The 25275-nt window shown below is 47.3% G+C and overlaps 1 protein-coding gene across 28 annotated transcripts in view; it reads right to left on the reverse strand.

Moving 5' to 3' along the window:
• Positions 1-25275, reverse strand: part of LOC120825067 (nuclear factor 1 X-type) — a 98393-nt gene that overhangs the window by 47551 nt on the left and 25567 nt on the right. For 24 of the 28 annotated variants that reach the window (XM_078080226.1, XM_078080216.1, XM_078080208.1 and 21 more), the window contains one exon: positions 18312-18843. In XM_078080226.1, coding sequence (XP_077936352.1) covers positions 18312-18843 — 532 coding nt within the window. Of the gene's footprint in view, positions 1-18311; positions 18844-19590; positions 20932-25275 lie in introns of those variants that run through there. The other 4 variants (XM_078080220.1, XM_078080222.1, XM_078080215.1 and 1 more) reach the window with 1 other exon arrangement.

Raw genomic sequence — 25275 nt, forward strand, 5'->3', positions numbered from 1 at the left:
GCAGCTTAGTTTGATGAAACTTCAATTTGCAAAAGCCACTTCTTCCCTGGAAAAGCGGCTAAGAGGTGAAGCCGTCAGCACTCGGCCGCCGCCTAAGCCGCCGTTTAAAGAAGCGAGGTGCCGGGAGAGAAATGAGGGTCTTCCAGCAGACCAGCCTCTACGTTTACACGGGCTGACGTCAACGAGCTTAAATCTGGGGAGAAACTTGTTTGTTCACTGAGAAGCTCACAGAGCATTAAGTAAAGTCAGAAAAATGATGTTAAAAAAAGAAAACAGGTAGGGAAATAGAAATAGGTTAAAAGTCTAATTCCGTAGAAGAAGCTTCTGGGCTAGTGAAGGAGGAAATAATCTAATTAGTGAAACTATTTAAGGACCAAAACGTGAAATTAAAAAGTGTGTGAGGGGGAAAAAAAACAGGCGGATTAATTGAGAGCATGTTTGCGGTTAAATTGTCAAAATAGCATGCAGATGTGGTGCTGCTTATCTGCAAATAGAGTCACATAAGTCACCAGAAGTTTTTAAAGTTTAGCTGCAGCAAGGAGTCCTACCTTTATTGAGGAAGAGGAGATGGGATGCTTTGAAATCTACATTAAATCCACTTAATTTAATTGACACTTCCTGAACACATGCAGTAGCGTACCAGTGCCAGTCTGACAGAGCCCTCCAGGAAAGCATTTACCTGCCGTGTGTGTGTGTGTGTGTGTGTGTGTGTGTGAATGTGTCTTGCCCCCCCTGCTATCACCTCGGAAGAGCAGCCGTCCAAGTGGCGAGTGACACACGCCGCTTAGTGCCCCTAATGGAGCGAGAGGAGGGCCAGCCAAACCACAGCCTGCAGGCTGCCATCTAACAGCCTGTAATCATGGAGGGAGGTTAAAGTCACCGTGGTTGTGTGTGTGTGTGCGATGGTGAAAGTGTGAGAAACAAAAGACGCAGAAAGATAAAGCAACATCCTTCTCCCCTCAACAACCACTGGATCCCAGGTGTGTGTGACTGCCAGTGGAAAACTTGTTTTCTTTTCTTTTTGTGCGTGGTGCACTCACACACTCGCGCACAAAAGAAGAAATGAAAAGTTGTTGGGTACCGGACCTGCGCTCATTTAGGTCAACCACATATTTACTAACAGTTGGGGGAACGCAGCCTCTCTGTGACTCATCAGCCGAGCGGCACACTTGCACTTTTGACTCCAGGCCCGTCTCTCCCAACTGCACAACCAGGGGGGAGGGAGAGGGGGGAGGAAGATGACAGGGTGTGGACAGAATGAAAAACACACACTGTGCATGTGTGGGCGACCGCATAAACAAATACATGTGTGTGCATACCAACACTGCCGCAAATCAAATGAGCTCATTTAAAGTCCCGTGGTGTGAAGCAAAGCACACAGAACCGGCCGACTTTGAGAAGAGTGACTGATTGCCTCAAACCAGAGACATCAATTCTGGTAGGAAAGATTCTTTGTCGCGCAAACTGTTGCCAAGTTACAAATTGGATCTTCAGCATTTCACATTTTTGAAATAATTAAAGTGATAACATTCTCCACAGCAGTCTGTTGCTGATCTCCATTGTGCTGCAGGAGATGTGCTGGAATGAGCCTGTGTTATCGCTTTGACCTTCCTGATCAGATGCATCTCTACGGTTCATGTTGGGATATAAGAGCACGCTTCCCACTCGCACCAACCTGAGAGCTTACTGGAAGAGACACCAAGCCACCGAGTCCCCACGAATGACGCAGAGGGTCCGACAAAATCTATCGAGTCCCTTGGTTCAGCGGAACGTGGGGGATACATGTTTTGTTTCATTTAATTATTCAACCAAGTTTACCCTTGTGGTAACACTGGAGAGAAGAACCAAAGACATTTTTGATGAGTATTATTTTGTTTCTGTTAAGGTTGAATTGGGTTTTTTTTTAAATGCTGTTTTACCAATGGAATCTGTTGGCTTTGAGCAGTGAATATTAATTGTATATTTAGTGGATTAATGAATTATAGTAAGATTAATGACCCCTGTTTATTTGATTTATTCTTCAACAGGACCAACATTTGTTGAATCTGTCTATTTTGAAGAATGAAACTACAAACTACCTTTGTAATAGAAATAAGGATGCACTTTATTGTTCTAAATAAAGTAAAAATACACATAAATAACAAAACTCTTTGCACACAATGGCCCCTTCGCTGCGCTGTTCTAGGACCCGTCCCACCAAGGAAGCACCCTCCACTTTAAGATACACCCCAACACGTTGTGTCTTTCCTTACAGGTAAAGTACACCAGGTCTTCATGCGCACACACAGATGCGCCCCTATCACACACATGTAGCCCCTTCCTGTGCCTAAGTGCTGTTGTCAAAGCCCACAAATGTGCAACACGGCAAACCGAGAGCACATCAAAGCGCACAGACCGGCACAGCAAGAAGAAACCGCTTTTTTCGCCTTGGCTGTCAACGCCTTCGGAGAGAGAAAGATCCAACGGAGGCACGAGGCCTTAAGTGTGAGTGCTGTTTGTCTTCACTTGACCTTGGCTTGTGTATGTGTGTGCATGAGCGTGTGTGTGTGTGTGTGCATGCATGCATCCGTGTGGCGAACCACATCAAAGAACGACGGAGTGGCTCAGTTGTTGTGACCTCTGACCCTGGCATGCTCCGAGACGAAGGGAGGGTGGCGGAGGAGGAAAAGGAGACACGTATCTCTACACGCGCACACACACACACACACACACACACACACACACACACACACACACACACACACACACACACACACACACACACACACACACACACACACGCACATGGAAAAGGGTGGGATACACGCTGGAGCCTCTAAATTTACAACAGCTAGAAAAACAACCAGGGCCAAAGACGTAGCAATTTGTCTCGTTAGTTTTTATGGGGACCTGTGAGAGTAAATCTCTTGGACACATTTAGCTCATGCACACACACTAAAACGTTCACAGAGACATTCCTGTCTCCTTGCTCCGCTCGGCGTGCATCTTCTGTCCGTCCTTCATCCCGTTGGACCTGTCCCGACTGTCTCTGTGGTTCCATCAAACGCACGTGTCTAAAATGGCTCTCCTCGCTTTGACTTTGGGATGAACATGGCGGAGGAACGCCAACGCCGCTCCCCCTTCCCTCCCTCGCTTTTCTACATTTATACTTTGTAATTCTTCAAATGGTGATCTCTCCTCCTCATCTTCGCCGCATGTATTTTTAGCCGTCAACACTTTGACGAAACCGCAAATGCAGGTTTAACATGTGCAGGCGCATGAGTCACTGGATCGGCGCATGAGTGAGTGTGTTTTAACATGCTTGTCCGACCTGCAGTAAATGACTCATTTGCTGTACACGCGTTGTCCATGAGTGTGTGTGTGTGTGTTACAGCTGTAATAACTTACAGCTCTCCGCATTTCAGCAACGCTGACACGGTCCATTATAATGTTCCTTCCACACACACACACACACACACACACACACAGACTGAAAACATCTTGGGAATAATGCTCGTTTGAGAGCAAGAAGATCCCCGTTGGGTAATGTAGACGTGGTCTCGGATTAGCACAGTTCAGTTCCCTCAGCTAAAGTTACATCAAATTACAACTTCTGCAGATGCTGAGAGAATAGAAGTGAGCATTGGCCATCCTGTATGACTGTACTATACATGTATGTATATGCATGCCCGTGCACACGTATGACTGCATTGTGCGTCTCTTTGTGTGTATAAAGCGGCCCTTGACAGCCATTGGAGGCGGCGGTGGCGCGGACGGCGTGTTTGCCTTGGCAGCGTTTCAGCATTCCACATTCCTCTGTGATATTCAGTACTGTGACCTCAGGAAACCCGCCCTGCAGAGAAGCTCTCCCTCCCTCCCTCTCTCTCTCTCTCTGCGGCCTCACTTTCTTTTCCCCTCCCGCCACCTCCCCACTTCTCTCTCCATCATTTACTCCGCCCCCTTTTCATATCTGCACTTAGGAAATTCTCCGTCATCCACCACGCCACCCCCACCCTGCCGGTTTATTTTCCCTCCTCTCTCTAATACTTTCAGCTCAACCCCAAACAGCCCCCGGAGGAGGTCTCCTTCCTCGGTGCTCCGAGTCTGAACACACGTCTCGGCGTCAGTGGGAACACTTCGCACTGTGCTGGTCGCTCAATGGATCGCACACATACGTACATATTTCTCCTTTATTAGGAACTCTCTCAGCATCCAGCACGGCCAGAAGGAGTCACTCCCCCGTCTCCCTCCCTCTTCCTTCTCTCTCTCACTCATTCTTACAACTTTCCTCACACTCACGCGCTTAACAATACCGCGACATACATGTAGAAGGATAAGTGTGTGCAACATTTGATGTGACTTTTGTGCGAAGAAGTTACAAACAGATTATTGACTACAGCAAACTTTCGAGAAAAAAAACTCCTCCTCTGACCCCTCCCCCTTTTTAATTGAGCCACGCCCCCCTGTCCCGAGAGGCATTTCACCTGGGATAACCCTGCGCCCGGGGCAAGACAGGTTCCTCCTCCCTCCCTCCCTCCCTCCCTGCTTGCCTCCCTTTCCTCCCCCCTCTTTGCTTGGGCTGTAAACCACTACACGTGGTCGCCACACCTGCCGCTTGGAGGCAGAAGGGCTGAGAGAGAGACGAAAAAAAGAGAAAGGGTCTGAAGAAAGTCAGAAACTAATTCATCATCAAGTTTTGGAGGCACAATGAAACAACGTTCTACTGCATAGTGGACAGAATACATTTAAATACTTTATACATACAGGATCAACATAGTGACATGTAAGCCATTGTTAAGTTAGACCGTCACATAAGAGTTCAACGTATCTGAGAAACCGTTGTGCTGAAAAACTTTAGGTGGAGTGAGCAGAATACGATAATCATCGTACAGTGACACCCCTTCCCCCTCCCCAACGAGGCCTCCCCATGTTGAAACACAGCTCGCCGCTGTGCGCTGGTTGACCCACATACAGCAGAGCAGAGCGGAGCCGGGGTGAACCGAGGTGAAGGGTGGAGCCGCCAGTCAGCCCTCTTATCTCCACAGTCACCGTCCTCTATCTCAAGCGCACCTTTACACGGCCGAGTGTGCAGCAACGACGCTGTAAAACCGCCATGGTCATAAAAGTAAACACAGAGGCGGTCCGGGGGGGGGGGGGGCAAAGAGAAAGCAAGACCAGAGAGAGGAAAAGATAGTGAATTCCATACAATTATATGTGTTTGTGTGTGTGTGTGTGTGTGTGTGTGTGCGCCCAGGGATGACGACATGCGTCGTCACCAGCTAATGCCGTCCTACACAAATAGGCCCATAAGGACGCACACAGATGCTCCCTCCGTCAAGAAAAACAAACAGATAAAAAGTGCATCTGCTGGGTAAGGTCAGAGTTGTGACGCACATGCGCTCCCGCGCTTAAACGCATTGTGTACTCACCTATGAGGCAAAGTTTTCTGGGAATTTCTAAACTTTCTAAACAGAGATAATGACTCAATAGTAATAAACACAGAGGAGTAAGAACAAGTGTATGTGCATTATTCGTCTGAGCAGGGGGATGGAGGGCTGTGTGAGTATGCGCATGTGTGTCCGTAAGACTACGAGTGAGCTTATTTGTGTGCGTTTCGGATTAAGAGCTTCACCCCTGGATCTGGAAATTAGATAGGGGATTAGCAGGACACATTCGCCACCTGGCATTTTAAGCCCCGCAATTACAACAACAACAACTTTTAATCAACAACAGCCACACATGTATCACATACAGTCAGAGCGCGGTTCATTACCATCCTCCTCCTTCTCCGCTGCTCCCGCGTCGTCACTGGGTGACACCGGGCCACGCGGAGGGCGGCTGCGTGATCGTTTTATAGGCTGATCACTCTTGATGGGGATCAGCCCAGATTGGGACTCGTCAGCGCTGCGCACTGGTCGAGGATTTAGGATCCAGATTGACTTTTACTTGGCACGCACGCGGCTGGGAGTGTAGGATGTGAAGCAGTTGGCGCTAGGCTAGGAGGTAGCATCCTCGACTCGGCACTTGTCCTAATGGGAAGAGCGCCGCGGGGGCACCGGGAGCCGCCGGTGATGCGATACGTCATGTAGCCCCTGTTAAAATTCGTTGCTGTGACTGCAGGGCTCAGGAGGGTCAGAGGTCAGGGCGGGCTACAGACTAGCTGCTGGGGGATTTAGGGTCTTGTTCAAGGCCGCTCAAACAGGTTGGGGCGGTTGCCGATTATTGTGGCTTCAACCACGCAGTTTTTATGTAAAGCCCTCAAGCCGATGCAGCAGAAAGCTGTGAGCAATCTGTGACGGTTTGTTAGTTTCTATGAAGAAAAACCATGCTGCTTATAGGGATTACTTCCCCCTTGGATTAATTGAAGGTAACACGTGACATACGATTGGTCAACTCTTTAGAAAGATTGGTTGACTAACACATATTACTAACACATTGTTACGTGCTAATTTCACTTTGCTGTAGTGCACCTGCCGCCTGCTGGTCCTCCTCAGGCTTCTGTTGTCCGGAGGAGGTTGTCACAGTGAAGGATGGGATTGTTCAGTCTGTGTGAATACGTCGCGCCAAAGAAACAAAAAAAAAAGCAGCAAGGAAAACCAAACCTTTGAGAATTCTGCTCCATTTCATGGCCGGCGCGCAGTGGGAAGAAAGACACCGTAAGCTAGCAACCAAACTAAATCAAAACAGCAGCCAGGCTCCGCGGAAAGGGAAAGCAATCATGTTCTTTTTTACGCACACCTCCAGTTAAACACAGTAATACATATATACAAAGGTCGCCCTGTGGTTAGGAGGCAGTTTAGACCACAAATGGGTGTGGAGAGAAAGAATTATCCTATATACCAGGATTCACTGCCAATACGCCAAAAACCCACGGGTACATGTACAGGATGAAGAAAACAACCTCTCCAAACCTCATTAAATGTAATAAAAATGTTACTGTGGAACTGTGATCCAGAGAAGAAATAAAGGAAAAATAACTATTTTAACTGAAGTGGCGAGAAGGCCAGATTTAAAAGCCCAATTAAATGAAAACACAAGGAGGGAACAAAGAGAAGCGAAGCGTAGCCCGGCCTTCTTTTTGTAGTTTTTTTTCATTAACAAGCAGCGCTTCCATCCAATAACTCAGATAGCTATCTGCCACAAATCAGGACCAGATTTCTCTAATAGACCATCATGCTGCTTTTAAAGAAAGTGCCAACATGATTTACCACTGCTCTCTAAGAAGGTGACGGCGACAAGAAGGCAAAACAGAAGGCAAGGGAGGGAGGGGAGGGAGAAGCGCAACAATTAGAGAAAAAAAAAAGGATGGAGACACGAAGGGAGAATCTGAGAGGGGAGCCGAGAGAATAGGACAGAGGAGGGTAATTGCAGGAAAGGGGGCTCATTAGTCCGTCACTATCCTCCATCTAACCCCCAATTTCAGGTCAGCAGGAACACAGCGAGAGAGAGACAAGAGAGAAAGAAGATTAAAAAAAAACAAGGATGGAGCAACTCCATCTCCTGTTTACGTAGCCATGAATGATGTCTTCTCAACCCCCCCCCCCCTTTCTCTCTCCGCTCAACTTTCTACCTCTGGCCTGTTTTACGTTGGCTGGCAGCGCCGAGCGTGCACGCTGCCGCGGGCGCCGTCATGGATCACACACCATATCTCCTTACACACCTCGCATGACGAATCCACTGTCTCCCTGCCACAGGCTGAACACTGACTTTGTCCCCACAAAGGGAGGACGGGGGGGGCAGACAGAATCAAAGAGCTGGTTAAGATATATATAAAAGGGAATGGAGATGCTCGCCACACAAAGATGCGGCTACAACCGTCCTTGAATCCCACAGCAAACCTTCCCGCTAATCTGAACAACGCTGTCACTTTCCTACAGGGTGGAGAACTCGATCGGCACTGATTACCCCGTGACCAATTACGGCTCCTGACTCGGCGGGGTGATGAGGTATCCATTCCTTCCCTGCAGAGTCAATGTGTTGCAGTACTCGCCCTCTGCGGACTCAAGATCTGGAACGCATCAAGCGGAGAGCGTCTCTGTCGGCCTGAGAGAAAACTGTGTCGACTACACGGAAAAGACCGTCGTGCTTGTGTCCTTCACAATGACTTCTGGCGGTGGGCTCTATTCACTAACTTATTTAAAAGATAAAACTGGGTGTCCTCCTGTGACATTAACTCATGATAGCTGGCCTCCAGATCGCCTTTGCTGAGCAGAATCAAAGGCACTCCGCTCTGGTTAAATACAGACACCATGTACAGCTTCCGCCCATGTGATGATTCTACCCCAAATAAATGTTGTTGCTTTTGTCAAACTGTCAGTTACCAGCGTGGCAGAGTGAGATAGAAAGACGGGGAGATTCTTTGAGGCAGCAGCTCTCTGCAGCTCCGGTCTGCTCACTGTGCATCCGCAGGAGAAAGCAGAGGTGAAGATGAGCTCCACACGGCTCCCCACTGAACCCTACTAGTGTGAGTGTGTGTGTGTGTGTGTGTGTGTGTGTGTGTGTGTGTGGGTGTGTGTGTCTGTGTGTGTGTGAGGGTGGGGGAGTGGATGCTGGGGCTCCAGGTGCCAGTCCATGCGATGACATAATGTGCGTACAATCGCACATAATGATCGCGTTAAGCACGAGGACTGCTTGTCTTGTTTGCGATCAAACAGGGATGGGGGGGAGAGCTGATGACCGCATGTTCACGTTCACGCAGGAGGCCCACTAGAATGAAAATACTGTGTAAAGACAATAAAACAATAACTGCTCATGAATGAAATTCATCTACCGCTCACATTGCCGGTGTGCCGATCCTCTTCTGTCATAAAGCCACATTGCCTCGACAGATGCACGGAGCTGCATGCATCATAATCACGCATTTAAATATTGTGCGCGCTTTGGCAAGAAGTGCAGCGCTGAATATTTACACACCGTAGGAAAAAGGCATTGTTTGAAAAACATATATGCTCATATATTATACATTGAGAATGCACCCCCCCCCCCCCCCCCCCTCTCTTTCTCTCTCCCCCTCTATCCTGTGTGCTTTCATGTGGGAGGCAGCATTGGGCACCCAGCCATGCCACATCAATATGCGTACTGGTGGAACACTTCCCCAGCTCTTCCCCCGCGCTGCGGCAGTGGAAGCGGTGGCTAAAGTCACCGGATACGGTGGGTCATGTTAGCCGGTAGGCGCCCCCCGACGCCGGGGGCCCGGGTCGGCCCCATAGGGCCTGCCGCGGCCACAGCCCGTGGACTGACACACAAGCGCCCGAGCCAGTGCCGCCCTGGAGGCACCTTGGATTCTACCCAGGCAAGGTTCCCTGGGAGCCTTGGTTGCCATGGTACCAGCCAAATTTGGGTCCAATAAACGTGAGGGGAACAGGCGGTGGGGCTGGGGAGGCGGGGGGGGGGGGGCGTCGGCATGGCAAGACAGAGGATAGAGAGAAGGGAAGGTTGGTTGGGGGTTAGGGTTCCCCAGTGCTATGGCAACCTTAAAAATCTAGCGCTTGGTTCTAAAAGGATTCGAATAAAATAAAGGACGCGTTTAGACGTGGACGTTACAATAACCTCATTGATAACTCGTAAAGATAGAGTGAGGGACCATGTGTGCTGGATGCTGCTGATAACCTACACAAAAGGCTTCAGAAAGAGTCCCCTGGCAACGTGAGCCTCGGATGAATGTGCGCGGCGGCTTCCAGCACTCTGAAGTTGGAATTTGAAGAGTATAATGCTCGGCTGTCAGATCCGCCGAGCTGAGATGACAGATGCACATCTTGCGTATTAATCCACAAGGCCGCCGCTATAAACAAGACGACCACTTAAATGATTATTGTTGAGTTAAAAAAGGGAGTAAAGAAGTGTTAACATTGAAAAGTTAAGTAACGCACAATCTGATGCAAGCTGAATTAAAGCTTTCATGAGACGCCACATTGTCTCGTCTTGTTCGCTGCTCTCCCCGAACGCAGTCTCAGAATTCACTAAGTGGTTTGAGGTGACTTAACCGTGATCTTTTTATTCATAAATTCATTCAACGCCTCTTAATTACAAAGTTTTGCATGAGGGAAAAGCACAAAAGGACTCCGTGGCACTTAGTGTACACCTGGCTCTCTTTGGCCGACAGGCTGACAGGTGGAATTATGAGCAGCTGAAGCGGCGAGCGATGCACGGCTCCTCGCTAAGGCCGGTTCACCGGGGCGTCCCTGAGATCCCAGGACTGTGCTCCTTCCAAACTCTCTCGCCCTCATAAAAAAAGACCTGCTGCTTGGCTCATAAGGCTGTAAATCATGCAAAATAGAGCATAGCACTCGGTCTGGAAAAAGTAACCATGTATAATGAGCAGACGGAGACATATGCACATATGCACTCTCTCTCACGCACACACACACATATGCACGCACACAAATCCTTGCCAAGAGCGCACCAACCCCCCTACGCCGCTTTGTACTCGACGCACAAACCCACACACACACACACTGTCGTAGGAGTGCCCCGCGATACACCGCTAACGCCACTGCACTCCAAACTCATCCAGTTATCTAAACGAGCGCCGTCCTCTCGTCAGTGGGTCCTTTCTCCGTCTCGTCACAGAAAAGACAGACTCTCCTGTTCCGCAGATGAACGGGGGCTTTTGATGAGGCGCAGAGCCTTGTTTACTGCCACCATTTATTTACCGGCCTGTTTTTCAAGTCGTCATTGAGGGACACTCCATCGAAAACACCCCTCAACCTCACCCACCAAGCCCCCCCCCCCGCCGTCTCATCCTCCTCTGCCTAACTACACACAAACACCCCCCCCAACCCCCCACCTCAATCCCATGTCGTTCCCTATCCCGTTTCATCCTGCTTTCTTCTTTCCGTCTAGTGTCCTAGATCTGTGTCCAAACTGATTTGAAGCTTACTCGCTTACACAGACGCATGCCAAATTTGATTCTCTGCATTCTGTTGTGCTTCTCAGTGAGCTCGCTCATCCCCCCCCAACACACCCCCAACTTTCTGTCTCTTCTTAACGGCTTTCCTTCTCCCGGTGTAAAGAAGACCAAAGAACGCCCCTCATGAAGGTCGTCGCTCACGGAGAAAAAATGGTGTCCCTCAAAATCAAGTTGATGCATAAAAAAAAAACACAATTAAACTAGAATCATAAAACCAACTGAACTGAGTTTAAGTGATGGAATAAGTCCAATAAGTCCTATAAAGCAAATGCAATACATTTGCACAAAACAAACGAGAAACTGAACTGCGATTGCGCCTCACGGCCCATGTGATGAAGCTCTTACTGGAAAAGTGGAATCTAAAAAACAAATTCAAACATCAGCCTTTGATCAAACGTGAAGACAGCGCGAAGATGGCGAGACTCCAGTCTGTGTGAAGACATATTGATGCCTCGTGGCCAAACTTTGAGTACGAAATGAAAGAAAAAGAATAAGACAACTCAGTGAAGGCTCACAGCCCGCTTTCAGGAAAAAACAGGATAATGGTCCTATTGAGCAGTAAAATGTTTGTGCTTACAAGTTAATATACATTTTTCTGTAGCGGCAAACAGGAGTCCGGGGTGCTAATGAGGCTAGGGGAGGGCATTCATTTGAGCCCTAAAGAGGAATAAAAGAAAAGGGGAAAGAAAAGAAAAGAGAAGAAAAGCGAGGATCAGAGGGAGGAGGTTGGCAGCGACTGTGTATGAAAATTTGGCGTCTTCTGCACAGAGATCGCATCGTGCCAAAAACAGCCCCGACGACACAAACTCCTCTCACTTTCTGAACATCAGCGTTAAACTCGCCCACATAATCATTTCTTTATTCTCCATCCCACATGTGTAAACCAAAACGGAGGTTGTTGTCTTCTATTTCTAAAAAAAAAATCAGTATTGACCCAACTTTTTGGAATTCAGTGACAAAAACTCCCGCAGCAAAGCCACCTCTTATAGGAAAGAGAGAGAAAAGTAATGTGTCGTTAGAATTTAAAATGCGTTGCCGCATTACTCCGGCCATGTGGCTGTGAATGGCGTCGTTAGCCAGACTCGGCGGCCGCTGCCAGGGCCTCGCTGTGACTGCGGCCCGGTGAATAAGGCATGTTCCCTGGGCCCGGCCTGCTCCCCGGCTGGCCCGCCCGACAGCGAGCACTCTTTGCTCCTGCTCCTCCTCCTCCTCCTCCTCTCTGTCTCTTCTGAGGGAAACCCTCCTGAGTGGGTATATGGTTTTTGGGGACAGACACATTTCATGGTTGGCGCCGCTACAAAAGCCTGAAAAGAGACCCGGCACTGGGAAGACACAGTTTTAATACAGACAATACCACCCCCTCGCTGCTCCTCACTCCCTCTTTCCTCAATAACCTTTCTTTTACTCTCATCCTTTTTCTTCCCTTCTTTCTCCAAAACGGCCCCCACACTTTTTTTTTTCTTTGCTCTCTAGGTTTTTTTTTTACCCAAATAATAGAACATAAAAAAGAGCCCACTCAGCTCAAGTAAAGAATGCAGTTTTTATCACCGCATGCTTAGCTTATCCCACACCTATTTTTATTAGACGTTGGTTAATGCTTTTTAATGTCTAATTAAATGTGAACAGTAGGTAATAAAGCGGGTTCAGCAGCGTGGGAAAACACCCTTTTTCCTTAAGAAAAAAATAAAAAATTGCTAAGAACATTTATAAATACGTTTCCCCATGTCAAATTGTTATTTTATTTATTCTTTTTTTTAACAATTAAAAAGATCACAGTATTCTGTTTCACCATAATATATTATGACAATTGTATTTAAATATATTATCTGTGGCCATGATTATAGATGGGAAAAAAGCTTTAAATCTGACACCACTAAATTCAACATTTTGGGGAATACAATATACTACAAAGGCAAATGTAAAGTAAAAAAACCCACATATAGTAGCAAAGAAACATTGCCTTTCATCCCAACATCTAAACACACTCTTCGCTAGCTTTCTGCAGAGCTTTGCGGAGGAGAAACGGGTTCATTCCACAGAGAAAAAGAACCGGGGGGGTCAGAGAACAAACTGATAAAAGAGCCAAATAGCACAAACTGCTGCGTTTGTCTCCTCCACCACGATGACAGCCTCCATTGGAATAATCTGTTTACCTCAAACTCCTCGCACAAAAGGAGGCAGATGCGGGTGGACCCGAAATGTTCTGGGGTTTTGGTCTCTCCCAAGTCAGACACGGCCAAAGGAACAGAGGCTTACGATGGTTATGTAAAAGCGGGGAGCTGTTCCGAGGACAAAGGCACCGTATCACGGAGCACGCCAGTTTTCACTGGTCAATTTAATGGGAGACCAAACATAATAGCATTGTCTTTTTCCTATTTTCCCTCGAGTCTGCTCGTGTCATCATGGTCTCGTGAGATAAATGCAGACCCTGCGGTTTTAGACCGATCCACGTACGTCTGTGACACCCCAATCTTAGCCTCGTGCCCGTGTGTGTGTGCACATTTTGGAGCGAATAAGCACACAACAGGGCTTTGGCTAACCCGATACCTTTAGCTTTCCAAATACACAGCCAACAGTAGTGTGAGAAGACTCCCTCTCTCTCCCTCTCTGTGTCTCTCTAATTTGACGAGGCTCTCCCTCCATTTTTTCCCATTTTGATGTGCAGCCGCATCGGCGGGCCGCCGGCTAAACGAAACATCTACCGATTGCCAACGCCGCTCTGCGTGTGGAGAGCTTTTCTTAGCCGGCGTGGGCCCCGTTCCCACCACACACAGTACAAAAGCCTCAGACCTGACCGGCTCCCTCGGTGTCGGGATTTCATTTAATCAAACTCAGTGGTTACTTCACCTCTGAGGGTCATCGTAAGATATGCACACACACACACACACACAAACAAAAACACTAACGCACAACAACAGTCCACTCCAGGCTTGTGATGTCATGGGAGCTGCAGAACAGAGCTACAGGAAGTAATTAAGAACAGATTATTTTCACAGGGGAAACAGAAAGAAACACTGGGGCCGCGGAGCAGTGGGAACCTGTGGAATCCATCAGTGTGTCCCTCCCAACGCACAAAGCCGGTCATCACGTAAGCCGTGACTGTCTGGATGCCCCCCCCAACTCCCTCCCACCGCGTTTAAAAAAAAAAAGATTATTATCAGTGAATCCTTCCTGTGGTCAGCGAGTGGGCTTTTTTTTGGTGTGGTGAGGAGGGCGATGGGGGCCGGCTGGCCCAAAGCACCGGGTCTTTCTCTGGGCTTTCTCACAGAGCCGTCCAAGGCATGAGTATTGCTGCAGCGAGAGGGAGGCGGGATCTGGCACCGTAAAGCGCGCACTGTGGAGCGGTCGTGGCAGAAATGGCACGGCGAGCACATTTCACACCTCCCTCGGACTGACTGCAAATTTCCTGTACTGCACTTTTGACTGGAAACACATTTGAAACATCTTTTCATGATCACACTTACCGCTTACAAAAGAAAGAAAAGTGAGGGAAAAAAAGGAAAACGGGAAAGGAGCGAGAAATGAGGTCCAGAATATGACTAAGTGCACTGAACTTTTTTTAATTTTCTGTTTTTCCAACCTTGAGTTATTCAGAAATGTGCTGAGTTGAAGCTGAACCTTCCCAAAGGTTGAAAAACTCCATGTAAAAGCCGGCTGAACACTGTGAGAAGCAGGTGGATGACCATGAGGAGTGAGGACCGCATAGGAACCAGTGCTGCGAACCAGTACGGCTCTTCCACGGCACTATCTCCATTATTTATGATACTGGTCAATCCTTCTTATCGTCGAACCGAACCACAACCGCTCCTCCTCTCGCTCCTCCTCGCTGCCGCCATTCCAGATGCAGAGTTCAAAGAAACGTTTCTCTGTCTGGTTGGTTGCCCTTTTATCAGAAGTGGCTGCAAAACGGCGGGTGGGGTGTGTGTGTGTGGTTCTGTGGTGCGGCGGCGTAATGTGCTACGTTACGGCTGCGGCATGTTATGTGCCGGTAGGAGAGAGGATCTCAAAAGGCTGGCTGGCTGCAGAACAGCCGGAGAAAGCCTGACGGCAAGCCCAGAGATTCTCCGTGGCAGCTTTTTGCCACTCTGTCACAAACAAAACACAAGACGTCTTTCTCTTCTTCCCACACCAACGGGGCTCGGGCGCTGCCAAACAGAACAATCACTATCGCAGCCTCTTCTGCTTTCCAGCGCGCTCTCTCTCCCTCTCTCTCTCCCTCGCCCTGTGTCTCCTACAATATAAACAAAAGAGATCAGCGGAGGCTTTACCTCTGTGAGAGCGACAATGAGAGCCATGTTTAAGGAGACAAAACAAAAGTGTGCACGGGATCAAAGAGGAGCGGCCAAGACAAGAGATGCTAAAGACCGACACAACGCCGAACCAAACATAAACAAACAATGAGCACATCTTGTCGTTCACGGAGCGCACACAAAAACAGAATGTGACCGCACGTAACGGATGAATTAAAAAAGGGAGAGCCAAGTGTGGTGACGTTATGACAGGTTTACAGACAGTGGTTTGCCTCCCCCCTCCTCCCCCCTCCCACCAGCCCCCACCAGCGGCCCCCCCACCCACCGGTCTGAAGTGTGCCTCCAAACAGGACTTAAACTGAGCAAAGCTCTTTGGAGGCAGATAAACGTGCAGAGGCACTCTGTGTCAGCCAGATAAGATAAGAGCGCGCACACATTACGTCCGTATTATGAATGGGCAGCGCACTGGGCCGCCCCTCCCAGCAGCCATGTGGTTTACTGTACTGGTGCAAAGCAAAGTACAGCAGCGCCGGGTGCACAGCGGCAAGATGAAGCCCGGAAGGCCGACCGTGTCAGAAGAGGCAATTACATTACATTACATTACAGGTCATTTAGCTGACGCTTTTATCCAAAGCGACTTACATTACACTTTAAACCCATGGCTTTTACACAGGGAGCAATTAGGGGTTAGGTATCTTGCTCAGGGACACTTCGACTTGAGACATGGGGCAAGTCTCATGAGACATTCACAAGTCGTGTGTGTGTGTTAAAAAAAATATATTTCCCCCTCAATCGTATGAGCCACTATAGTTATGATTGTGTTATTCATAGTGCTGTATATATGTAGTATAATAACACAATAAATATATGTTGAGCTTTGTTTCTTCATCCAGAATAATATGATTATAATTTGGCCCTCTCAGTAAGTTTACAAAATAATTTGTTTTAATTATATATGAAAAATATATAAAACCACCGTCATAATAATTTCTCTTCCATAAATAAAGAGGCAATTGAAAGTCTTTCTAGGATTAGCTGCAGGCCAGTTATCTAGTACATGTTTCCAGAGGTAAGATTAAACAGGCACAAAAATCTATTGTAGTAAAGAGAGTATTATTTCCAAGACAAGCAGCGTTTAACAGTGGTGCACGGCTCATAAGACACTGATTAAAAACAGACTATGCACATTTGTTACTAAATTGCAAAACACCACAGACCCAAAAATCCATAATTTGGTTGTTTTTGTATTCCTGCCGCAGTTCCAATTTAATAACTAAAAAAATCAAACAAGATTATTTTTGAAGATTTTCTTCGGTAAAAAAAAAAAAAGCCCCTAAAACATGGGGACAGATTTCATCAGTCAACAAGAGGACTGGCCGCCACCTACGGTTTATCGCCGACACAGACGGGCCGACGAGCCGGAGCTGCAGCCGGGCTTTGGCTCGGCCCGCGTGAGCTGTTTGGCCTGCACTGAGACTTTGGTGCGAGGCGAGAGAGAAGGGGGGAGGGGGGGCAGATAGCATTTGGCTACACTCGTATTAGTGGCTACCAGTTGTGAGGGTGTGTGTATTTGGCCAGTCACTGGGATATGCTTTATACGTGTGTATATTTATATATATATATATATATATATATATATATATATATATATATATATATATATATGTGTGTGTGTGTGGCTGGTTGAGTCACTGTTTGAAATTTCCAGAAAATTGCAGCTGAGATAATATTAGGTCATGAGCGTGTGTTTGTATGTATACGTAGCCAGCAAATGGTGAGGTAGTGTGTATTTGGAGGATTTGGCTGTGAAATGTGTTCCATGCGTGTGTGTGTGTATGGGGGTTGTCACAGTGTGTTGTGCGATGTGGGGGGGTAATAACAGCCAGTGTTTTGGCTGTGTGTAGCGTACGCACACTGGAGGCTACAGCGATGTTTGGCCCAGTGCGAGGGTGTGTGTCCGCGATGGTGGCTGAGATACAACAATGTTTGGCCGTATCACACTGTATCTATGGTGGACCTTGGCCTGGTGCGCGCGACGCATGGGTGTGTGTGTGCGCTATCGTGACTAAAACCGCGTTTGGCATCAGGCGTGAAAGTGAACTTGTTTTTTCATCTTGTTTTTTTATTCTTTTTTTTTTTATCCGATGCGCGTGTCTTTATTTAGCTGTGTTTGTATACGCGTTAAGGGTGTGAAGGTGGCTGCAATATTCCTGGCTGTCTGTGGCAGTGGCGTTTTGTGTTGTGTGTGTGTGTGTGTTTGGCAGGCAGGTCCAGCGTGGTGCTGGCGTTCAGGCAGACGGGGAAAGCGGCAGCAGCCTGCGGCCTGAAAGCAGGAGACTTGCTGCTCTTCTCACACACACACATACACACGCGCACACACAAAGAAACACACTTGCACACGACCTGGGCTGTGGCCAAATGACAGTCGCCGGCTACAATGGCCTTATCGTTGCACATACACTTCAATAGACTCAGTAGTATCTTACGAACGCACAAAAACACACAATTTGATAGTGGTGATCATTAAAAAACACTTTCTTTCTCTCACACACACACACACAAGCATGCAAATTCCTTCCTACAAAACAACACCAAATACATGCTCATATGAACCGCGAATGCCTCGCTCAGAAAAATGAACCGGTACTTGCCAGAGCACGCTGGCTGAACGCCCTTGACACACACTCGCATATTCTTTTTATTATTGCTGATACTACGTGTTGTAAACAAACACCAGGAAACACGGCAAAATACGTGGAAGACAAAACGCTAAAGGTCCTTCCCATTTCCAAAGAGAGCAAAGGCAAAAAATGGTATATTTATTCTGTTTACCAAAAGTAAATGTTTGCTTTGTTCGTTTAAAAAAAAGTATTTTTAAATAAAAACTCAATTCATTAATATTAGGTGAATTAATTATAACAATTTTTTTCCTAAATTTGAAAAATTGTTTTTGTGTGTTTTTGAAACTTAACACTTGTCTCTTTACACTGATTCTTATCTGTACGAATTCTCTATTCAAAAACGTGTCACAGTGTTTCTGCGTTCACTTAATTTCTCTGTGTAATTATGCAAATGTGTTTGTGTGTGTATGTGCACATGCACGCGGGCACGTATGGCGGGTTATGTGTTGGCATCCCTGCTCGCCCGCGTCTCGCATCCAGCTGGCCACGTACCTGGCGTGTGGACGAAGTAGGCCAGGTAGAGGTCCAGCTCCTTGACGGACACTCCGATGTGGTGCGGCTGCACGCACAGGCCAGGGTTGGTGCACTGTGGCGACTTGACCAGCCGCTCGCCGTCCGTGCTCTCCAGGGGGCTGCCCTTGAACAGGATGACCATCACCAGGTCCAGGCGCCACACCTTGTCGGCCTGGCGCAGGCAGTCGATGCGGCGGATCTTGCCCTTCTGGTCGGGATTGGACAGCACACAGCAGGGGGCCTTTTTCCCCGTGATGGTGAGCACAAAGTCCTCGCGGAACTCAGGCCGGATGTCCTTGCGCAGCTTGGCCAGCAGGCGCGAGGCCCACTTCTGCTTGATCTCCGGCTTCTCCCCCAGCAGCTCGTCCTTCACCGCGCGCTCTTCCTCCTTGGACATGCGCTTCTCGTGCTTCTTGAAGTACTTGCGCTTGCGGGCCTGCAGGTTGAACCAGGTGTAGGCGAAGGCGCGGACGTGGGGCAGCAGGGCCTCGATGAAGGGGTGGAATTCATCCTGGATGAGGGACGAGCAAGGGGGGAGGGTGGAGGAGGACAGGGAGGAGGGTGGGAAGCAGGAGGAGGCGGTGGAGAGAGAGGGGGAGAACGGGGGAGAGAAGGACGGGGAGAGAGGGATTGGGGGTGAGGAAGGGAAGAGAGAAGAGAGGCAGTTAGCACCGGCACGCAGCATGGAGGAGCGGCGCCTGCTCTGTGAGAGCGGAGGGAGAGAATGAGCGAGTGGTGCTGAGGGAGAGAGAGAGAGAGAGAGAGAGAGAGATGCTTGACACTCTACCTAACACAGAAGCATCACACTGAAGGACACACTGACAGAAAGAGAGATAAAAGAGGAGGTACCGATATTCACTTTTGAAATATATTTGTTTAAACGGATTTATAATTTACGTACCTCCCTAAATAAATGTGTATTAAAATAAATGTTTAAGTAATGAATACAAAAAATGCCAAACTACCACAAAAGTAATTATAGAGATCATGAATTCCGAAGAGTTATGACTCCATCCCTCAAAAGGTAAAATGACTATTTTAAATATAAACATTATGCATACTGAAAAAAGCTATAATTTATTATATAATTAAAAGTAATATATTAAGAATTTTAGGGAACTCACACACCAAATTCTACATGAACATAAAATATTTGTCCATATAAAAAGACTGCATCTGCACTCAATATTCTTTCATAAAAGTCACCGTCACAAAACAAAACATTGTGTGAATAAAACAAGAATAACATGGTAGTTACCATTTTGCTCTTGCATCATAAATTCACCCGCCGATTGCAAAGAAACTTAAAATGGGAGGAAATCAACTGGATTGTTGGATCAAAATGTGCTGACGTATATAGTGAAAAACAAAAGGAGAAAAAAAATAAGCAAAAAGAGAAGTTGAGAAACTGTCCAATAAAAGCAGCGGGGGGGGGGGGGGGGGGGCTGAGAAAGAGTAGGGAGGCCAAGGGGGTGCAGTGTAATAACCGCCCAGGAACACAGGAGGTACTGTAGCAGGAGCTGCAGGAGAGGTGCTGATCAACAGCACAACAGAAGGAGAGTGTAAAGAAGTTCTGCAATCGTTCTGTCTAAAAGGATCTACAAAAATTAAACTGAATCGAAAACGAGAGCCGGTCTCGCACGGACAAAACCAAAGGGATGTTGCAGCAAAAAGTCAAATTGTCAAAAACGAGCCTCTTTGTTTGCAAAAAATATGCAGCAAAAACGATCTTGACGAAGAAGAAACAACAGAAAAAAGCTTGGCAAAGCGACGCGTGCGATTGGTTCAATTCTGTGGGATCTGCCTCAGACTCACGGAGAGGGAGAGAGAGAGCTGGACAAGGGGGGCACGGACGCAGGAGGAGGAGGAGGAGGAGGAGAAGGAGAAGAAGGAGAAGAAAAACAAAAAAACAAAACAAGAGGACCGAATCAATGTTGGAAGAGTGTGCACGACCGCTGGCAAACGCGAGTGCAGCCTCTTTTTTCCCCCTCTTTCTCTCCAACTCGGTCTCTCTCTTCCTCTCCACTTTCCTTCTCTAACCATTGACTGAGTCTGTGCCAACATGCAGAGGGCCCACCTATTTGGCATCGAAGCTCAAACAGCCCAGCCAATACGCACGCTCCCAGCGCTGAAAGGGAGGGAAGAGAGGGATGGCAGAGGGAGAAGCAAAGCGTGGTGAGGGAGGGAGGGAGGGATGGGGGGGTTGGTGGCTGGTAGTCGCGAGGGAGAGCTCGAGGGAGGGAGGGGAGAGAGACGGGCACTGTGTGCGGTGCGGGCAGAAGGCACGTCATTAGCCAAACAGACAAGTTCCAATCTAGTGCAAAGGCAAAGTCCAGAGGATATTAATTTTACACACACACACACACACCCTTACAACACTCCCCTTCATCGCCTTCGTCACCAGCGTGGTCACAGCCACCCCAACAAACTGGCTCGCTCTCCAACTACACCCCTATTCAGCCCGACCCCCTGCCACCCCCCCCCCCCCTCCAGAAACACCCGTCTCTCTCTCTGCTCGCGTTACACCACCTTGGCATGGGATGGCATGAGAAAACACAGGCCCAAAATCCCACTAGACCCTGAGACCAGCAGCTGCTCCTGGATTTACCACACAAACAAAGAGAGGAGGGGGAAGAAAATGCCCCCCCCCCCCCACACACACACACGCACCACAAAAATACCGTCCAAAAACATGCTCTCCTGTTTCAAAATGCCCTCTCACATCCAAACTGGCCCCGTCTCTCCCTCCCTCGCTCTCTCTCTTTTTTTTGTTACTCCACTTTGAAAGCCCAAACAGCACCAGACACAGAAACACATTAAAAGTTTCTGTTACCAAATTGGAGGGCAATCCCATTCATGGCTGATTCAGTGGACAATGACGGCTGAAAATGCTGCGGTGGACAGCTTTGTGTAAAAAGCCTGTACATGTTAAGCTGGTTAACAAGGCGCGGCGAGCGGATAAAAAACAGGCTGCACCGCTTCCCTATAATTCACAAAGCTTTGCTTAAAGCTCTCAAATTCAGACACAAGAATTGTGTTTCGTCCTGCAGGCGGTAAATTGCCCATATTTTCATCAGGTTGCCTTATAAAGTACACAATGGCACATGATTGGGCTTGAGCGGCGGAAAGTGAGGGAGCAAAGGGCTGTATAGCTGCCCTGGCAAGCGTGCTGTCTCATTGGCTGACCCACACGACCTCAGAGGGACAAGCTGTGCCCATTGCACCATGGGAGAAATAACTGAGGGACAAAGGCTGTCGCCCGGGATCAATTCAATATAATCTGATGCACGTAGGAAATACGAATGAAGCCCTCTTCGCGTTGGAAGTGTATTTAAATGTCAATGACATAATAAAAAAGGAAAGAGGCGGCTCATCTGCGCTGCCCGTTTCTAGACGGCTCACAGGAATTAAAGGGAGATTGTCAAAACAGAAATCTCGGCAAAGGGCAGCCACAAAAGGCTAACTTGTCATGTGGCAAAGTTGGGGGCCCGGACATTTGATTGCGAGTGGAGGCCCCCCCCCTGCTGTGCAACGGGACAGGCCGTCTGTGTGAACATCCTACAAAGGCCAGAGTCCTCTGGTTGGCGCCCAGGACCATCAGATTTAGCCTGGCCCGCTCCCTCTGTCAGTGGCCGACCGAGGAGCCGCAGCCTGGATGACTGGCTGCTCCACTGACTGGCTGGCACGCCCGGCGTTGGGTTGGCTAAGAGGCTACGTGACTGGCTGGGTGAATGACTGGTTGGCTAACCGGGTGGGTAGCTAGCCGGTTAGCTGGCTGCCTGACTGGGGAAGAGGAGGGTGAGGGGTTTGGAGGGAGGGGGGGGACTGCGCAGCCCCATCTGGACCAGGCCGAGCCGGGCCGAGTGCCGATTGTTCATGCTAACATACGCCTGCCGCCCACAGCCGCGCCGAACACGGGGAAAATGTGGGAATGCGAGAAGATGGCGGAGGCGAGAAGAAAAAAGAAAAAAGAAGAAAAGAAAAGATGGGCAACAGGAACATGAGGAGATGGAATTAAAGAGGCTGCACGTATTTGTCTTAGGAGAACAATGGCAGAGGTGAGCTTGTCGCTTGTTTGAAGAAGAGTGAAGGGATCCAGACTTTTTGGGACAAATGGGCCGCATATAAAGAAAAGGAGTGATACGCGCCAAGTATTACAGTCACTTCCTGTAATATCATCATGTCACTACTGACAGGCCAAATGATAATAACCACAATCACTATAAGGGAAATCCAAACCTCTCCTTTGTCTATTCAAACTAGCAACACATTCTCTTTTGTAGTTCCTGCCCTGCAACATAGTTTCTGTAACATAAATCTTCTGGACTGTTTGTATAACACAGGACGGCAAACCGACCGCAACCATGCGACTATAAAATAATACATATTGTCACTGTTTTTATAAAATCTGTAATCCTTAAAAAATAAAAATCCCTTTTTAAAGTCAGTTAAATCCACTGCCAGGCCTATATCGGGGTCATAAACCGGACCAAACGCAACGTCATGAGCAACAGCATAACACAGGCGCTGAGGTCTGCGCACAATTTGCAGTTAACGGCGAGATCTTTTATGATTTTGGCCAAGAAATGAGTCTGTTTGGCACCCTACTATTTAATGCATTCGTGTTTTTTGGACATTTTCAAACTCCCATTTCCTTCAGCTCATTAGAGAGCGTTTCTCTTGTTTGGCCAAAGTTCTCCGGGGCAGAACAAAGGGTGGCAGTTTGTTCGGGCCTTGGCCACACGGACTCTTTAGGTATCTGCTGGGCAATCATTGAGAGCGAGGGCTCATCTTATCTCTTTCAGAAAGACAAAGACAAAAAGACAACGACCTTTATTTGCCTCGCTGGGGAAGACAGTCCCTCCCTCCCTCTCTCTCTCTCCTGACTAAAACTCAGAGAGCCGGACAGGAACCCCAAACCACCTCAGGTTACATCAGGCCGAGCATCGAGAAAAAAAGAAAGAAATTAAAAACTGCAAGAGTTGTACTCATTTTACTGACTATTTTATCACGTGTGCCCTGCTGACCGAAAATAAAATATATCATTTAGCTCAAATTCCTGCTGGATTTATGAAATGAGGCTTCAAAACGTAATAATAATAAAAATATTAAAAAAGGAAAATGTCACGCAGGTTTGAAGCACAAGGAATGTCCCATCGTCCTATAGTTTTGTTAATTTAACAACTATTCACAGCATAAATGTTCTGGCTGCCGCTGAATGAGTTAAGTTACTTAAGTTTAAGCGAGCTGCCCTCTCTGTACCTTTATGAATAAACAACACCACGCTAATCGCAAACAAACCCCCCTCCGTCACGGTGTTCACCGGAGAATAACAACACCCCCCCCCCCCCTCCTCCTCCCCGGTATGACGTCAGTCTCCGGCCCGCAGCGGCCGCGTGTCTCTCGGTTCACCTCCGGCGGGAGGCCTCGTTGTGCGTCCGTCGGGTCTCATTTAAAACATTCGTTAATAAAGTAAGTAAAATGAAGCACGAAAAACACGTCCACGTGTCCCATGGCCTCTTTCTCCTCTTTCTCCTCCGCGAGGTCGTCTGCCCGGGCTCGGTTGAACCAAAGACCAAAAACAGGGGGTCAAACTAACCGGGAAAGTCAAATTAGAATTAAAAGCAGGAGGAGAATTAAACGCAGGTGAGTGAATAAAAGCCGCGTGGAGCCAAACTCTCACCAGAGGAAACAAACGTGTTACATTATGCAGCTTTCCGCCACAAGTCAGTGCAGAGGTTTAAACGCTGCCTGTTTTTTTTACTCTATTAGAGACTCTTAACAGCCTGCGAGGGGAAATAAGAACTATTCGTTCCTGTCTCTTGGGAATATTTGCATAGAATCCGATTTAACAGCCGTAGCTGCCGCCTGTGTCCCACACCGAGAACGGTCCTAATAAGGATCACCTGGCAGGGATCGCAGATATCGATCTTATGGTTCTGTAAATGAATGGCAACGGAGGACAAGTGCATAAGACACGAGGACAGGACGGTCGGGTCATTCGTTTACCGGATGCCTCGTGCTTTAGGGACAGGACAGCAGAGTCAACAGCCGCTAAATGTCTCCTCACTGGGCCTTTGGATTAATGAGGTGCAAAAGACGAAAAAGAAATTCAAAATGAATGCAGCCGAACAAATGCATTCCCATTCAAATCAGAGTGATGAATGCATTTACCTGTATTTTATTTAGATTATAGTATATTATATTATTGCATTTTGTACCACCAACATAATCTAAATTATTTAAATTCCATCAAAACATGTTTAAAATGTAAATTAGCTGGTTTAAATTAAATACAATTTCTTCAAAATTAGGATATTAGGATACTTAACTGTTTTAGCATTTTTAGACAAATTAGCATTTGTCTTATTTATGAAAGTGGTTTAATAAACAACACTGTACTTTCATGGAAATATATATGTATTTGAAATCTCTTAATTTGCAGTGTTTGATTATAAAAAGAGTTACGTTACTTTAGTTTGTACTTCACAAAGATTATTTTCTCACGACAAACATTTATTCACCGTAAAAGAACGATATTTAGTCAAAATTCCTACTCTTGCAATTTTTGCAGTTTAATTGGAAATTCCTGAACAATCATTTTAGCATGTATTTTCTATTGTAAATACATGTGACTTGTAATATTTATACATATATTTCTGAATATATACACAAGATTGTATTAACTATTCTATATAAACATTCATAATCAATTGATTTGAAGAATTATTTGCTATAAGATTAGGAAACAGTGGATAATAAAAACCTTTTGCATTTTCAACATTTTAATTAAGCAACATTTTTACGTAAAATCTAATACATCAATTACATTTTTATTTTGAGTCTTTTGTTAACACTATTCAGGATGATCTTCAAGGATTACACACACACACACACACACACACACACACACACACACACACACACACAGACAGTGAAAGCT

This window comes from Gasterosteus aculeatus, chromosome 9 (genome assembly GCF_964276395.1).
Source record: "Gasterosteus aculeatus chromosome 9, fGasAcu3.hap1.1, whole genome shotgun sequence".
NCBI classification, from domain to species: Eukaryota; Metazoa; Chordata; class Actinopteri; order Perciformes; family Gasterosteidae; genus Gasterosteus; species Gasterosteus aculeatus.